The following is a 17853-nucleotide window of genomic DNA, read 5'->3' on the forward strand; positions in this document are numbered from 1 at the left end:
TAGATTGCCATGCTATTATTAATTTTCTAAATAAAGAACTTAAGAAAAATTCAGTAGAATTACCTTTCTTTTAATTTCCTTTTTTTTTTTTTAACCCCCTTTGACATATTTCCAATCTTTTGCGTCGGGCATCCACTAATCTGTTCTCTATATCTGTGAGCATGGCTTTCGGTTTTTCTTAGATTCCACATATAAGAGAGATCGTGCAGTATTTCTGTCTGATTGACCTCACTTTGCCTGCTGCCCTCGAGGTCCACCCTGCTCTTGTCTTTCAAACAGCAGACTTCTTAGTTGTGAAGTCCAAATTACCAGTTTGTTTTTATAGATCATGTCCAAGGTCACAAACACTTTCTCTTATTTTCCTCTGGAAAGTTTATACCTTCTTTCTTTAAAAAAAAAATTTTAAAAACTTATTTTTAGTTTTGAGAGACAGCATGCCACATGAGGGGGGGACAGAGAGAGACCATCTCTTTTTTTTTTTAAATGTTTATTCATTTTTGAGGGAGAGACAGAGCACAAGCTGGGGAGGGGCAGAGAGAGAGGGACAGGACCCTAAGCAGGCTCTGGTTGGACAGCAGAGTGCCCAACGTGGGGCTCAAACTCACTGTGGCCTGAGCTGGAGTCAGATGCTTAACCGACTGAGCCACCCAGGTACCCCAAAGCTTATTATCCATATTAAATTAATTTTCATAATGCCGCAAGGGATATAGATATTCATTAATTCCAGCACCGTTTGTTACAAGATTGCCCCTTTGCCACTGAGTTGCCTTTCTAAGTACTGAGTCAGGTCTTTCTACTTTGTTTTTCTTTTTCAAAGTCATTCTGGTTATTCTAGGTCCTTTGAATTTCTATAGGAATTTTAGAATCCACTGCTCACTTTCTACCAGAAATGTTGGGATTTAGATTGGCATCGTGATGAATTGAAAGAATTTGTGGAGGAATGACATCTTAACAATGGTAAGAGTGTTGTTAACATTAACAATATTGAGTCTTCTTCCTGATGAATGTTTGTTTATTTAATTCTCTCAGCAGTGTTTTGTGGCTGTTAGTGTATGTCTTGTGCATCTTCTGTCAGATTTAAGCATTTCATATTTTTGTTGCTATTGTAAGTAACATTTTTAAAATGTTTGCTTTCTGATTGTTCATTCCCTATATGTAGAAGTGTTTAATTTCAGTACATTGATCTTGTGTCTTGCAACCTGGCTAAACTCACTTACTCTCACTAGAGAACTCTTTGTAGATTCTTCTGGACTTTCAGTGTAGACTGTCATGTGATATGCGAATAAAGATAGTTTTACTTCCTCCTTTCCAGCCTGAGTGCTTTTGATCTTTCTTGCTTTATTGCATCGTAGGATGGCAACCCCAGTACAATGTTGAACAGAAGTGGGGAGACCCATTTCTCACCGTTAAATGTCAGCTGTAAGGTGTTTGAACGATGCCCTTTATCAGGCTGAGAAAGGTCCCTTCTGTTTGATAAGTGTTTTATCAGGGATGGATGTTGAATTTTGTCACATCATTTTCCTACATCTTTTCAGTACTGTCTTTGGTTTTGGTTACAGAGTGATGCTGGTCTCATAAAATAAGTTAGAAAGTATTCCCTCCTTTTCAGTTTTCTGGAATAGTTTGTGTACAGTAGGATTTATTTCTCCCTTAAATGTGCAGTAAGAGTTTATCAGGGAAACCATCTGGGCAGTGAATATTCTCTGTTGGGTTTTTAAATGTACATTCAGTGGCTTCGATACAGGTCTATCCAGATTATCTATTTCTTCTTGAGTGGACTTTGGTGGTTTGTCTTTCAAGGAATTTGTCAATTTCAACTAAGTTGTCAGATTTATTGGTGTAAAGCTGTTAATGATATCCCCTATTATTATTTTTAGTATTTGTAGTGCTGTCACTGTCCACTCGTGATATTGGTAATTCTTGTCTGTTGTCCTTCCCTCCCCACCCCCATTAGTCTGGCTAGAGGTTTATCAGTTTGACCTTTTCAAAGAACTTGCTTTTGATTTAATCGATTTTTCTTTATATTTTTTTATTTCATTAATTTCTACTCTGATCATTATTTTCTTTGGATTTCATTTGCTCTTATTCTAGTTTTTGTTTTTTCTATTGAGGGGAAATGTAGAGCACAACTCATGAATGTGAACTTTCATGAGCTGAGCACACCCACATAAAAAGCATCCAGATCAAGAATCGGGACACGGCCAGCACCACAGGCCTTCCTGGAGGACCCATCCCAGCCAGAGGCCCCCCTCAGCCCTGACTGCTACCAGCATAGGTTCGTGTTCCTTATTCTTGGAGCTGTGTGTGTAGATGGAATCACACAGCATATACTCTCTCGTGTCTGACTGCTTCCAGCGTTCTGTGAGATTCATCTCGCTGGTCTGTGTAACAGCGGGGTACTCGTCATTGCTGTGTAGTATTCCATCAGGTGCCGGACTGGATCACAGCCTTTCCTTCTGTTGACAGACCTCTGGGAACTGTCTGGTTTGGGGCTTTTGTAAATTATGCTCCTATAAACCTATCTTTTCATACACGCATGTATTTCTCTCCAGTACGAGTGGGAATTGAGGGTCCAGGAATGGGCATGCACTTAGTGTTAGCACCTACTGTTTTCCTGAGTAGTTGGTTGTTCGAATCACACCCACCCCCTACAAAGATTTTAGGCAGCGTGTGACTCAGTCCCCTACCCATGCTGTATCCAGTGTTTGTTGAAGGTCTGAATAAATACACAAGCCCTGTCTGGGAAGGGAGACCACATGACTGGCTGACCTCCCATCAGAGGCACAGGGCCCAAACACCCACCATACACGAGAACGAGAACAGCCCTCTCCTAAGGCGTGCACAGCCTGTATGGAGGGTGCAAAGCCACGCTCCACGGGGTTTATGGGGTCTGTCTTCAGTCCAAAGGAACCAGAACTACTAGGGCATGGAGGTAGGACCAGGGCAGCCATCGGGCAGGACTCAAAAGCCTTCATCCCTCGGCCTGGAGGAGGCCCTGGGACCATTTGGGCAAAGCCTTGGAGGGAAGCCAGCGTGGTAAGCTGGTTTGAGCACCGGGCTCCTACCAGCTCAACACTACAGGGCTGTGAGCTACGCCTTTAGCTTCACATGCAGCACCTGGCCTCATTTTTGAGACGGAAGCTAAGGTTACTGATCGGATTGTTCTTTTTTTTCTAAATGGTCATTTAGTGCTATAAATATCCTCGTAAGTGCTTGCTTTCGTGGCATCCCACAAATTCTCATGTTGGTTTCACTTTTATTCGGCTAAAAAAATACTTAGAAAGTATTTCCTTTCTGATTTCATCTTTGACCCATGCATTATTTAGAAGTGTGTTATTTAGTTGCCAAATATTTAGAGATTTTCTAAACATATCTTTCTATTACTGATTTCTCATGTAATTCCCTGTGGGCAGAGCATTTACTTTGTATGGCCCAGAATATGGTCTGTCTGGCTAAGTGTCCCTTCCATGTCTCCCTGAAAAGAACATGTGTGCTGCTGCTTTTGGGTGGGGCCCCACACACGTCCATTGGGTCAGGCTAGTCCGTAGTGTTGTCTGTGTCTTCTGTGTCCATGCCGATGCTCTGCCTTCTGAGTGTGTGAGTCGCTGAGAGACAGCCTTGGAGTCTTCCAGCTATAAATTAGGATTTGTTTATTCTTGTAGTTCTATCAGTTTTTACTTCATATATTTTGAGGCTCTGTTATTAGATGTATGTATTTGGAATTATGTTTTCTTTGAAAAGTAACCTCATTATTGTGAAACGACCCTCTGTTCCTGGTAATATTCTTTGCAGTGAAATCTACTTTATCTAATATTAATGGAGCATTCCAGCTTTCTTTTGATGACTATTAGCGTAGTTTATCTTTTTCTAGCCTCTAACTTTTGTAAACAAGTTTATTTTAACAGCTTTATTTATTTGTATAATTCACATACCATGAAATTAACTCATTTAAATTGTACAGTTCAGGGACTCTGGGCTGGTTCAGTCAGTGGACCTTGTCACTCTTGATCTCAGGATTGTGGATTTGAGCCCCGTGTTGGGTGTAGAGATTACTTAAAAGTGTACAGTTCAGTGGCTTCTAGTGTTTTCATAGACTTGTGCATCTATATAAAGCCAATTTTAGAACATCTTCACTAGCCCAAAAAGGTACCAGGAACCTTAGCCATCACCCCTCTGGCCTCCCAGCCCCACCCCCAGCCCTGGTGACTGCCCGTCCGCTTGCAGTCTTCTATAGATTTGCCCGTTGAGACATCTCATGTAAAGGGAATCCTACAATATGTGGTCCTTTGTGACTGGCTTTTTTCATGAAGCAGGATATTTTAAGGTCCATGTGTATTATACCACATGTCAGTAATTCATTTCTTTTTATTACCAAGTAGCACTTCATTGTGTAGGTAGGCCACATTTTATTTATCCATTTATCAATTGGTGGACATTTGGGTTGTTTCCACTTTTTGGCTATTACAAAAATTAGTGTTCAAGTTGTGGTATGGATGTATTTTTCATTTTTCTTGGGTCTGTACCCAGGAGTGGAATTGCGGGACCATATGGCACTCCATGTTTAGCTTTTCAAGGATCTGCCAGGCTGTTTTCCACAGCCGCACCATTTTATATTCCCTCCAGCAATGCATGAGGGATCTGATGTTTTCATATTTTTGCTAACGCTTGTTCCCCCCATCCCCTTGTTTTTATTATTACAGCTATCCTAGTGAGTATGAGGTGCTATCTCCTTGTGGTTTTGACTCCATTTCCCTCATGTCTACTGATGTGGAGCATCTTCTCGTGAACTTGCTGGTTGCTTGTTTATTTTCTTTGGAGAAATATCTGTTCAGATCCTTTGTCCATTTTTAAATTGGGTTGTTTGTCTTCTTATTGTTGAGTTACAGGAGTTCTTTATACATTGTAGACATTACAGCCTATCAGATACAAGATTTGAAAGTATTTTCTCCTGTCATGTAGGTTGTCTTTTCACTTGATGGCGTTCTTTGATACACAAATGTTTTAATTTTTACGAAGTCCAATTTATCTGGTTTTTGTTGTTTTTGCTCATGCTTATGGTGTCACAGGTTAAGAACCTGTTGCCAACAAGGTCATGAAGATTTATCCCTGTTTTTTCTTCTGAGAGTTGTAGTTTGAGTTCTTACATTTAGGTCTCTGATCCATGTTGAGTTAATTGTGTATATGATGTGAGGTGGGGGTTCAGCTTCATTCTTTGCATGTGGATGTCCATTTGTCCCAGCACCATTTTGTTGGAAAACAATTCTTTCATCACTGAATTATCTCTGTACATTTGTCAAAAATCAATTGACCACATATGCGAGGGTTCATTTCTGGACTCTTCTGTTCCATTGGTCTGTGTTGTCTATCTTATGCCAGTACCACGCTCTCTTGATCACTGTAGCATTATATTAAGTTTTGAAATAGGGAATTTGAGTCTTCCTGCTTTGTTTTCAGTATTGTTTTAGCTATTCTGGGCCCCTTGCAATCTCATATGAATTTCCATTTCTGCAAAAAAGGCCATTGGAATCTTGATAGGGGTTGCATTGAGTCTCCAGTTAATGGTCTTTTAAAGGGACTTAAATAATAAGACAAACCTTTTGTATTTATTCCATACTTATCATTTCTGGCACTTGCACTTCCTTCTCCTAAATCTAGATTTCCATCTGGTATTGTTTTTCTTCTGCCTGAAGGATTTAATTTAACGTCTTTGTAATGCAAGTCTGCTGGTGATAAATTCAGCACTTGTCTGTCTGAAGTCTCATTTCACCTCTGTTTGTGAAGTTTCCACTGGGTGTAGCTCTTTGTTAATAGGTTTGTTTCGTTTTGTTCTGTCGAGATGTTCCTCCATCTCCCAGCTTGTCAGAGAAATCTGTTGTCATCTTGTGTGCTTCTTTATGAGCTGAAGCGCGTCTTCTCCCTCCAGGTGATTTTAGTGTTTTCTCTGCACCACTAGCTTTGAAGAGTTTTGTGATGTGCTTCGGTGTAGCTTTTTTCACTTCGCTTGTGCGCAGGGGCAGTGGGCTGCTACTGTCTGTGGATTTGTAGTTTCTATCAGATTTGGGAATTTTTCAGCCATTATTTTGTTTCAGGTACTTTTATCCTCACCCCTTTCTGTCCCCTGGGGACTCTAGTTGCCAGTGTGTGAAGCTCCTTGAAGTTGTCCCCCCGCTCACTCATGTGCTCTTTATTTTTTTAGTTTTTCTGTGTGTTTCATTGCTGTTTCTTCAAGTTTCCTAGTCTTGTCTTCTGCTGGTGATCCCATCCAGTGCCCCCTTAACGTCACGCTTTGTAATTCCATCCTCTGCGTCTTCTGAGTCCCTGCTCCACAGTGTTTGGTCTGCTTCCTGAGCCTGTAGAAATCAGTCTGCCAGGCGACAGCCTGCCTCTCATCGCCATGGACCAGTTTCCCTTCCCTCTCGCTGCCAGTTTCTCAGAGCTGGGAGATGGTGCTGTTGTTCCTGTGTGTCCCATGCCTCGTTGTTCAGGCCCAGAAAGCACTCCCCAGCTCCACTGGGCCCTGTAGGTGCTCCCCCTGCTTGCCCCGGTGGCTTAGGGCTCCCCTGTGGTTGCTGGAAGCGTGCTGCTTTCAGCCTGGGGGAGCAGTGGGATTGCTCCATCTGTCCCTCTGCATGGCCCACCTGGTGGCTCTTTCACAGGTGTGCACTGACTGTCCCCTCTGTCCGCAGGTCTGCCACCTTGCTGCCTTGTCCATGGTCCTGTAGCACCACCTGACCCCAGGTTGTCTGGCCCACCTGCCACTGTCTCTTTGCACCATGGTCAGGGTTCCCCTGGTGGAGTGGGGGGGGGGGGGGCTGTCATGGAGATATGGAGATCACCTGTGTCTCGCTGCCTGATGTCCAGTGACTTGAAAATTATTGCTTAGTCACGTAAAGGTCTCAGTTATTGTAGCTTTTGCACATGGGAGCCAGACCCAGTCCTGTTACTGTCTTACTAGCTCAGCAGGAGGTGTAGCTCCTTACTAGCTAGGTCTTACTAGCTCAGCAGGAGCTGTTGTCTCTGAAAAGCCACCTCTGTGCTCGTGGGCAGGGTGAGGGCTAGACAGAGGCGAACATTTGGGCCAAGGCCGGCAGGCCTGGACGTGAGTGTGCTCACGCCTGTGTGTGTCATAGCACGTAGCCGTCTTGCCTCGGGATGGCCTCTGAGGTCGCTTCAACACCTGGTGAGATGTCCACGCTCCAGCTTGAGGGTCACGAGTGTTCTGCCCAGGTCACCCCCTTAGGCTTGTCTGGAAGTTGGAGAGACCCCTCAGCTCTTTCCTGGGCTTTCCAGGTGCTTTCCAGGGCACCTGCCCTGTGAGAAGCCTGGCAGGTTCTGGCACACCCAGGACGGCTGTGTGGCTGGGGGTTGGGACTGCCACCCAGGATGGGCCATGTCCTGTCCACCCGGGATGGACAAGAATCTGTGATTTGTCTCCTCTTTCCCTGGAACTGGACTGCAGGCGGACAGCATCAGAAAGGACAGAGCTGAGCTGATTTGGTTTGAAAAGACACGCCTCTTGCCAGAGCAGTCCGTGTTGGCGGCTGGGGACAGATGAGCAAGACCCCGTCCTCTGGAAGGAGAACAGTTCTCCCAACCAGTCCCCACCTCGTCTAGCCCATCCCCTGCCAGCTCTTACATTTTCAGTTTTTAGATCAGAACCGGTCTTGCTCAGTAACACCCTTTTCCTTATACATATTTCCCCAATTGTTTTCTTGGACAGAATTCCTGTACCTCGTATAGAATAGCAAATAAGTGAAAATGCCCCCGTTTCTCTCAAGAAACAGAGACATCAACTTCCTTCTTCCTCAGCAGCCCTCCATGGATTTTGTTTTTCTTCCTCGAGCCAGGAGCCCTGCAAAGATTCTGCATGGGGTGGCCAGTGGGAAAGGGGCCAGCAGAGAGGACACGCAGGGATCGCGTCCTCGCAGCTGTGGCCACGGCAGGTTGCACTCACCCATGGGGGCTCCTCCCTGAGCCTGGGCGCAGAGCCTCCTTGCCTAGTTCTGGGGGTGGGGATGGCAGTGTTCTCTCCCCTCTGGTACTTTGAGCTGCCTTTCCACCCATGCTCCAGGCGGGCAGGTGGGGTCTCCCAACTGGGGCACACGTACTGGTCTGTCCACCGGTTCTGAATATCCTGGTTCACGCTCCTGTCCCACCACTCGGCCTGGGCCCCACCCTCCCAGGATGGGTAAACAGAGGGGTCAGAGTCGGGCAGAGCAGCGCTGCGTGGACCTCAGACCTGCCTAGGGCAGGATCTCTCTGCCTGGCCCCTGGGTCAGCAGCCTGACTTCTGAGGGAGACAGCTGCACAGAGTGGGGCTGGGTTCCCGTCCCCACCTTGTCTCACTGAGCCCCCAGCCAGTCCCCCGACTGGGCCCCGGTCCTTCCCTAGTCTGGCCCCACTTGGCCATCAGCCCCCATCTAGCTCCTCCCTGGCCTGGTCCCCACCTGACCAGTAGCCCTGCAGCCCCGTGTAGCCCTTAGGTGTCCAGCAGCCCCTGTCCAGCTTCCACTGTGTCTGATCGTGTCCTTCCCCGATGTCTGGCGTGTGCACACCGGGGTGTCTGGCTGCAGGGCTAGCTGGCATTGGCCTCCCTTTTATGAGCATCTGGTCTCTGTGCAGGCATTTGGACAGGCGCACACGAACCACAAGAAGGTAGCCGCGGACGGCGAGAGCCGGGAGGAGAGTCTGATCCAGGAGTCGGCCTCCAAGGAGCAGTACTATGTGCGCAAGGTGCTGGAGCTGCAGACGGAGCTGAAGCAGCTGCGGAACGTGCTCACCAACACTCAGTCGGAGAGCGAGCGCCTGGCGTCCGTGGCGCAGGAGCTGAAGGAGGTAACCAGCGAGCCCGGCAGAGACGGGAGGGCAGGGAGGTAGAGGGCTGTGCTGCTGTCCTCCAGACTGGAACCTCTGGGTTCTCATCAGGAGGGGAAGGGGCCTTGCTTGCTCTGGGCCACAGGGAGACCTACCCTCTGCCCTCTGTTTACCGGAAGGGGGGGGGGGGAGTGGTGGCAGTGACAGGTGACCAGATGGACAGACAGTTCTGAGTGGTGGCCAGTGCAGAGTTCCACAGTCAAGGGTACGGGGCAGTCGGGATCCCACAGGACTTGGAGGGGACTCTGCCGAGATTTGGGACAGAGCTCAGGGCCTGGCAGCAGTGGGGAGCAGTCACCCCCCCTGGTTTGGGGTCAGAGGTCATCGAGGCCTGTGGGCCTGGGGGGTGCTGGCTTGGGTCAGGGAGGCGGGCCATCCTCGGCTGTGTGGAGCCAGAGTGCATGATTTCATTTCCTCCCACCGGATTACCCAGCTTGGGATGGAGGGGGGGCCGCTGGGGGTGTGGATTTGACCTCCGAGGTGTCTCGGCCTCACTGCTGGCCAGGCCCCCTGGCCCAGAACAGCCAGTGCAGGCACTTACCCGGCCAGCCTGGTGCTGCTCTTTTCCTCTTCCAGAAGGGCCTGCGTGGGCTGTCAGGAGAGCCCCGGTGACCTGCCGACTCCTGGCTTTGGGCGTCAGGAAATGAGCTCAGCCAGGCCCACACAAGAGCAGGTTTGGTGGGGCCTCGGAGGAAGCCTGCCCCTCCCCACCCCCACACACTCGCAGCTGCCTCTTTCTCTCCGGGCCCTGCCTGTTGCCCCACAGGTCCCCACTGCCCCCAGGCAGCATCCCTGCCACCGCCCGCCCCTTCTGTACCCTGCTTCCATCACTCTTCTGCTGGTCCTGGCCTTGTGGCCTTTGCCAGGCTGCTGTGCCAAGCTCCTTCCTGGACTAGGAGAACACAGCGCCAGGCGTCCCTGATGAGTGCCGCCCTGCACCTGCCTTGGTGTGATGTGGCTGTGTGGGTCGTGCAGGGTCCCCCGGCAGGCACCCCGCCACGAGGATAGCTGGGCCTTCCTGTGCCCAGTCCTGCCGCCATCCCGGTGCAGTGATGCGCCAGCTGCACGGTGCCCTCTGACCAAACCCCCCTGTGACAGTCAGCCTAGGTGTCCACCTAGGCTTGCCAGCTTCCCAGGTGGGTCCAGCGGCCACTATCGTGTGACCTGTATAACAGACGTACTCCGCACATGGGATGGTTCCAGCTGCCCCAGAACTCATTCTCTCAGTGACTCTGTGGGCATCCAGATACTTCCCTCATCTCACAGGTGGGGAAAGCAAGGAGCAGGGTCACCAGGCTGGCAGCTTTAGGGTGCTGACCTCTGACCTCTGCACAGTGTGTGGACAGGCCCAAGCAGCTTCTGTCCTGGGACATGATCTTGAGCCCCATCTTACAGGTGGAGAGGCAGAGTCCCAGGGAGCCGGGCGTGGCCACAGTTGGCTGGAGGCAGAGTCAGGTTGTGTGCCCACTGAGGCCTTCCAGAGATTTGCCCTGGGGAGGGGGTGGGGGCTGCCCTTGAGAAGCAGGACTGGGTCAGAGAGGAGTCAGCATCATCTGCTCAGGTGGTCTTTTTGTCCTGGTGGGCCCTGTCCTTGCTGCCTTGGTGGACCCTGTGTGTCTGGGCCCAGGAGTAAATGACAGAGATGTCCCAGCAGAATTCTGTGCCCGCCACCCCCGCCACCCAGGGTGGGAGCCAAAAGGGCTTGATTGCTGTGGTGGCGTCCAGGCTGCCAGGAGCCTGCTGGAAGGAGGCCAGGCATTGGTCATGAGCTGAGATGGGCGGTGGGTCAAGAGCAGCCTCGCCAGGTGCCGGGTGGACTCTTCAGCATGGGGTGGGGGGGGGGGGTGCTGGGATGGGAGGACACCTGGTCCAAACCAGGGGATGGAAGACAGCCTGGAGGCGGAGGAGGGGACGTGGGCATGTGGAGGAGGCAGCAGGGGTGGAGCCTCACACGGGATGAGGGACTGGACTCCATGGGGAAGTGCACATTCCTCCTGGGCAGCAGGGCTGGACCCGACTGGCCCCTGGGGTGGCGCCCTTCCCCCCCGCCACACACACACACACACACACTCACACACACACACACACACACACCACACACACCACACACACACCACACACACCACACACACCACACACACCACACACACACACACACACACACACACACACACACACACACACGGTGAACACTCCTCCCCTGGCCTCTGCAGTCTCACAGGAAAACCCTTACCTGCCCAGGCACTTTGGGGATCCCTGCACAGCCAGGAGAAGGTGCCTCCTGGGCCCAGGCAGGCGCACCTGCCGTGCCCCGTCCTGCCTCCCCAGGGCCAGCTCTTCTGGTGGCTGCAGCTGTGGGCACGGCTTCCTAGGAACCCAGTTCTAGTGTATTATATACAGTTAGTTCCACTAAGGTATCTAGTCCCGTGGGTCTCTCAACTGCCACGTGTACAACAGAGCTTTGGAACCAGCCCCATCCCTGCAGAAGCCACATTGCTTGGCCCATCCCAGGACTCCGGTCAGACCAGCTTCAGTGCCTGCCTTGAGACGGTGGGTCCAGCTGGGTCATCTCTCAGCACCTCCCTAGGAACCCCTGGGAGAAGGGCAGTGGGAGGTACAGTGGAGGGCCAGGAGGAGAGAGCCCCCACCCGTGGGACCACTTTGTGTCCCTCTGTCTGGCTGTCATAAGCACCCAAGTGAGGCTGGTCCCTGGGGTCCCTCTCCCGATGCTCCTTCCTGTCTCTGTCTCCTTGCTCCTCCCCTCCCCCATCACCCAGACCTAGAATGTCACCCCTGGTCTAGAACCTTCCGGGCATGTCTGTCCCCCCACCCCCGCCCCACACACATCCACCTGGGGAGCCTCCCTCCCTCCTGGGGTGGACAGGGAGGGTGGGCAGAGGCCTGGCTAGAAGGACGAAGGTGCTTCTCTGTCCACATGAGGACTGCCATCTCGCTGGAGTGAGTCCCACGTGCCTGCCCTCCATGGGCCCTTGTGCACTTTCCTCACTGAAAGGCAGTGTCTGCTCCCACACTCTCCTCAGGGCAGCTGGGGGCTGAGGTGTGAGCATGTTGGGTAGATGGGCTGGAGGCTCGGAGGCCAGCCCCGTTGTCGCACCTGTTTTGCCGACGAGGAAGCTGAGGTCTGGGGGGTCCTCGTGTGCCCCACCTTGTCCACTTGGGCTGCACCCTGTTGGGGCCACGTGTCTGCACCTTGTGCCCGTCATCAGGGCTGCTGTTGACAGGCTCCTTGGGAGAAGATGCTGACTTTGGGGAAAACCACACTGTGTGGTGGCCAGTTGGAGCTTGTTTGAGCCTTGGAGTCGGGTGTGGGCCAGGCGGAGGTGCCCTGTCTGTGTGGGAACCAGAGTGAGGTGTTGGGTTCCTGCAGCATCAGCACGCGGCGCCCTCACCTGCCACCTGGCGTCTGGGCCAGCTTGTGGGCTGCGCGTGCCTTACCTGGCTGCCCACGGGGCCTGTGTGCTCTTCGTCGGCCCCGGTGCTTATGAGTGGAGGCTGTATCATAGTTCCTGGCGACAGAGTAGGGTGGGACCTGACTCCTGGGCACCCAGGTGGGCCGCACCACAGACACGTCACTCTGGGTTGGGAAGGCCGAGTTGGCCCTGGCCGTGGGGGGCCATGCCCCTTGCTTCTGTTTCTGCAGTCTGGTCGGCCTTCCAGCCTGTTGGTCTTGCCGTACAAACCTGCGGGAAGCTGGCCGGTTTCAGGCCGGGGCTTCCACCCCAGGTGGCTGTGCCAGGCCGTGCCACACATATTAGAGCAACTCCTGCACCCAAACAAAGTGACTTAGGACAGAGAGCGAGGCGCTTCCAGTGGACGGATGAGCAAGCACTTCTTGTCCTTCACGGAAAGTGAGGAAGTGCTCTGGGTCTGGGTAGCCGTGAACACGGAGCAAACTAAAGCCGCTGAGGTGTGCACTTTCCAAGGGTGGTCTTATAGGATGACAGTTAACTTTCAATGAAGGACAAAGGCCGTGTGCAGCTTCACCTCAGTAGTGCTGCCTGGTGCTCAGGTTCTGGGGTGTGGAGGGCCTGGGGGGCCCCTGGCAGGCAGCACCTCCTCTTTCTGTCCCTCTCAGGGCCAACCCCCCATCTCCCCTCCTGTGTCCTCTGTGCAGAGTGGACCGGTGCTCCCTGCAGGTGCATCGGGCCAGGGTGGGCCGAGCTGCAGTTGGGAGGCACCAGCCTGCCGTGGCTGCGCGGCAGTGGTGAGCACACAGTCCCAGTTCTTATAGATCCGTCATCGTGTTGGTGGTGAGGACTGTCCAGAGCAATAGACCCAGAGACACTGTGTGTGTGAGTGAGAGAGTTAGTGTCAGGAATCGGCTCTTGTGATTGTGGGGGCGCATGGGTCCAGAATCTGCAGGGTGGGCCAAAGGCTGGAGACCTGGGGAACAGCTGGAGTCTGAAGGGATCTGGAGGCAGAATTCCTCCTTCCTGAGAATTCTGGTCTGTTCTTTATGACTTCTGGCTAATTGGATGAGGCCCATGGCACGATGGAGGGTGCTCTGCTAAGTCACATGTCACTCTCACCTGTGCAGTCAGCGTGGCGGCAGCTAGACTGGCATTGGGCCCGATGCTGCACCAAGTTGGCTCTGACACTGACCGTGGCGGGAAGCGGCCCGCACTGAGGACCGAGCGCAGTGTCGTTAGGCGTTTCCAGCTGCCCCTCCGGATCAATGGCAGTAACTGTGTTTCGTCTTGTCGCCACTCCTCCTGTGTTATTTTACTTGTTTTTTCCTGCTTAACAGGAGTTTTGCTTTCTGGGTGGGCCTTGATTTTCCTCCAGTCTGTAACTTGGTGTCTGTTTCTTCTGGTGTCAGCTTTTGGCCACCCCCTTGGGTCACTTTGCTGGAGACTCTGGTAGTGACATTGTGAGGGGTACTTGTGTAGAACAACTCCCGCCTCCTGTTGCTCTCATGTTTTTCTTCCTGGTCCCATTTCATTTTCCCAGTGCAGCATTATTGTACTGGTTTTCCCTGCACGGAATCTTGGAATCTTGTCTGCAAAGCATGGATGTGATCACGAGAAGGCCTGGCACCAGTGGAGAGGCCGTGTGTCAGGGGAGAGGGCAGAAGAAGGGGGTCTGGGAGGCGACGGAGTTTCCACCTGAGGACCCTGGTGGGCTGGCCTGGCCTGGGGGCACCAGATACCGCGCCCCCCCCCCCCCCCCCCCCCCTAACGAGAACGAGTGGAAACAGGGCGGGTGGGAGACAGTTTGTTGTAGGGTCGGCCCTACCCCGAGGGGGTGCAGGCTGTGTCTGCAAGGTTTCAGTTGCCTCAGGGCGGGATGGAGCTGCCTCCAGCGGGCAGGGGGCTGCTGAACTTCCTGTAACACCCAGGACGGCCGGAATGTCGGAAGGACTGAGGTCGAGGGGCCCAGCGCCTGGTGGTGGCAGGTTGGGAAATCCTGAGTCTTGGTCGCGCAGTGCGCACAGGTCCTGTGTCGGCCACTTTCTCCGCGTGATACCTGCACCCTCAAGGATGTGTGACGTAATCCACATCCCTGACGGCTCACCCGCTCAGTGTGCACACAGATTCATGCACCGTCCCAGATCCATCCCTCAATTTTCCATCACTCCAGAGGGAAGCCCCTCCAGGTACTCCCTACCCCTCCCACCCCACTTCCTGCCTTCTCTCTCTCTGTGGATTAGCCTGCTCTGCCCATGTCCCGTGTGTGGGATCATACAGTGGGAACACCACCTCGTGGTGGTTCAGGGTTCACCGCAGCCCGTGTTATAGCTGAATGACATCCCCTTGTGTGATTGGACCACATATTGTTTATTTGCTCATCGGTTGGTGAGCTTTTGGGATGTGTCCATATTTGGTTGCTGTGAATAATGCTGCCTGAACACTTGGGCACAAGTTTTTGTGTGGACCTGTTTTTGTTTCTCTGGGATCAGGGTGCCAAGGAGGCATCGCTGGGCCAGGTGTGCTGAGCTGTTTAAGTAGCTGCAGCCTGTGAGGGAAGGAACTGCTTTTAGCCATTTTACAGATGAGGACACCAGGGGTCAGATCAGGCTGAGACCCATTACTGTGCACCCCAGGGCGCACTGCCCGTGGTCGGCTGCCCACACCCCACTTCTTCTCGGCAGATCAACCAGAACGTGGAGACCCAGCGTGGCCGGCTGCGGGATGATATCAAGGAGTACAAGTTCCGAGAGGCCCGTCTGCTGCAGGACTACTCGGAGCTGGAGGAGGAGAACATCAGCCTGCAGAAGCAGGTGTCCGTGCTCAGGCAGAACCAGGCAAGTGTCCGTGCTCCCAGGGTGCTGCCCTGCCTCCTTCCCCACAGCCGAGCCCAGGGCTGCACAGCACACTGCCGGGGATGGAGGTGCAGCCAGGGCCTGGCCTCTCCTAGACCAGAGAACTCAGCTCTGCCTGTAGGGCTGGTTGCCCCCGAGACGCAGGGCGCCTGTACCTGTGACCTGAGATACGATTAGGAGTGATGGTCATAGCACACATGTAGGTATGTGTTTTATATTTCTTAAAATATTTAATGTTAATTAAGTAGCTGTGTAGAATTTATTTACCTTTGATTTTTTATTTTTATTTTTTTTTTTTTAAATCTTTTTTTTTTTCAACATTTATTTATTGATTTTTTATTTTGAGAGAGAATCTTACGCAGGCTCCGGGCTTGGCGCAGAGCCAGTGTGGGGCTTGATCCCCACAACCTGGGGATCATGACCTGAGCTGAAGTCAAGAGTCAGATGCCCAACCTACTGAGCTGCCCAGGCACCCCCAGTTTTATAAGATTTAAAGCCAGGGTATACCTGGTAGCATTTTAAGTAACTGGACACATTTGCGGCAGGGATGTGTGTATTCTGATTTCCGTAGTGTCTCCGGCCGAGTGAGCAGCGCACTTTGCACGTGCACAAGTGTCCCGGGTATGGGCTGATGTTCCTGTGCACCTCGTGCCCAGACCACCTCCCTCCCCAGCACCCCATCCCCTGCTGCAGAGCCCCCGTCGGTCAGGCACAGGAGAGTGCTGCTCTTTTCCAGGTGGAGTTCGAGGGCCTCAAGCACGAGATCAAGCGTTTGGAGGAGGAGACCGAGTACCTCAACAGCCAGCTGGAGGACGCCATCAGGCTCAAGGAGATCTCGGAGCGGCAGCTGGAGGAGGCGCTGGAGACGCTGAAGACAGAGCGCGAGCAGAAGCTCAGTCTGCGCAAGGAGCTGTCCCACTACATGAGCATCAACGACTCCCTCTACACCAGCCACCTGCACGTCTCCCTGGATGGCCTCAAGCTTGGTGACGACGCTGAGGCTCTGGCCAACGGCTTCGAGCACGGCGGCCTGGCCAAGCTGCCACTCGACAACAGAACCTCCACGCCCTCCAAGGACGGTCTCGCCCCGCCCTCCCCCAGCCTGGTGTCCGACCTCCTCAGCGAGCTCAACATCTCCGAGATCCAGAAGCTGAAGCAGCAGCTGGTGCAGGTGCGGGTGCGGCCCTCAGGGTCCTCGGGGCTGCTCGGGTCCCTGGGGCCACGCGTGCCGTCCCCACCTCCAGTCCTGCCCACCTCCAGTCCTGCCCCCCCGTCCTCTCATTTGTGTTTCCTGTAAAGTCTGTGTTGTTGCCGCAAGTGGGTCTGCGGTGCTGCGGGGGAGGTGCTGGAGCAGTAGGCCCCTGGTCACCAGTTTTCCTTGCGCCCCCTTGTGGTGCCCGCGTGGGCTCCCGCACTGTGTCCTGTGGATGAGTCACCTCAGGGTTTCCTGCTCTTCGCGGAACAGAATTCCCCCCACCCCCGCACCCCACCTGTCCCCTTGTCCTCGCATCTCCATGGAGGGGCCCCCCAGCCTCTGGGCAGCCTCTGTGGACGTGACACGCCCAAGGCATGTGTTAACAGACCTGCAGGGTGACAGCGGTGGCGCGGGCGGGGTCCTGCGAGTGTGTGGCCCCTGCGGGCTGGTGACGGGCCTCCTGTGCTTTTGCAGCTGGAGCGGGAGAAGATGGGCCTGCTGACGACACTGCAGGACACACAGAAGCAGCTGGAGCAGGCGCGGGGCGCCCTGTCGGAGCAACACGAGGAGGTGAGCCGCCTCACGGAGAACCTCAGTGCCCTGCGGCGCCTGCAGGCCGGCAAGGAGCGGCGGACGGCCCTGGACAGCGAGAAGGAGCGGGACAGCCATGAGGATGGTGACTACTACGAGGTGGACATCAACGGCCCTGAGATCCTGGCTTGCAAGTACCGCGCGGCCCTGGCAGAGGCCACTGAGCTCCGAGAGCAGCTGAAAGCCCTGCGCAGCGCACACGAGGCCGGCGAGGCCCGGCACGCGGAGGAGAAGGGCCAGCATGAGGCCGAGAGCCAGGCGCTCACCGAGAAGGTCTCCCTGCTGGAGAAGGCCGGCCGCCAGGACCGCGAGCTGCTGGCCCGGCTGCAGGCGGAGCTGAAGAAGGTGAGTGATGTCGCGGGCGAGACGCAGGGCAGCCTGAGCGTGGCCCAGGACGAGCTGGTGACCTTCAGCGAGGAGCTGGCCAACCTCTACCACCACGTGTGCATGTGCAACAACGAGACACCCACCCGCGTCGTGCTGGACTACTACCGAGAGGGCGCGGCTGGCGCCGGCCACGGCAGCCCTGAGGCCCGCGAGCGCCGCTCGCCTGTCCTGCCCAAAGGACCGCCGGCCGCGGAGGCTGGGGCCGGGGACAGCAGCCCTTCGCCCAGCCCTTCCCTGCCCTCACCCCTGAGTGACCCACGCCGGGAGCCCATGAACATCTACAACCTGATCGCCATCATCCGCGACCAGATCAGGCACCTGCAGGCAGCCGTGGACCGCACCACGGAGCTGTCGCGGCAGCGCCTGGCCTCCCAGGAGCTGGGCCCTGCCTCGGATAAGGACCGGGAGGCACTCATGGAGGAGATCCTCAAGTTGAAGTCTCTGCTGAGCACCAAGCGGGAGCAGATCACCACGCTGCGCACGGTCCTCAAGGCCAACAAGCAGGTGCGGGGCCGGTGGGCAG

General features: G+C 53.7%; 1 protein-coding gene across 2 annotated transcripts in view; it reads left to right on the forward strand.

The window, feature by feature from the left end:
- The window catches only part of BICD2 (BICD cargo adaptor 2), a 45796-nt gene that overhangs the window by 22598 nt on the left and 5345 nt on the right, over nucleotides 1-17853 (forward strand). For both annotated transcript variants that reach the window (XM_047830664.1, XM_047830665.1), the window contains exons 2-5: nucleotides 8623-8835; nucleotides 14987-15139; nucleotides 15894-16328; nucleotides 16827-17834. In XM_047830664.1, coding sequence (XP_047686620.1) covers nucleotides 8623-8835; nucleotides 14987-15139; nucleotides 15894-16328; nucleotides 16827-17834 — 1809 coding nt within the window. The remainder of the gene's footprint in view (nucleotides 1-8622; nucleotides 8836-14986; nucleotides 15140-15893; nucleotides 16329-16826; nucleotides 17835-17853) is intronic.

The sequence above is a fragment of the Prionailurus viverrinus genome, chromosome D4, assembly GCF_022837055.1.
Source record: "Prionailurus viverrinus isolate Anna chromosome D4, UM_Priviv_1.0, whole genome shotgun sequence".
In the NCBI taxonomy this organism is placed as follows: Eukaryota; Metazoa; Chordata; class Mammalia; order Carnivora; family Felidae; genus Prionailurus; species Prionailurus viverrinus.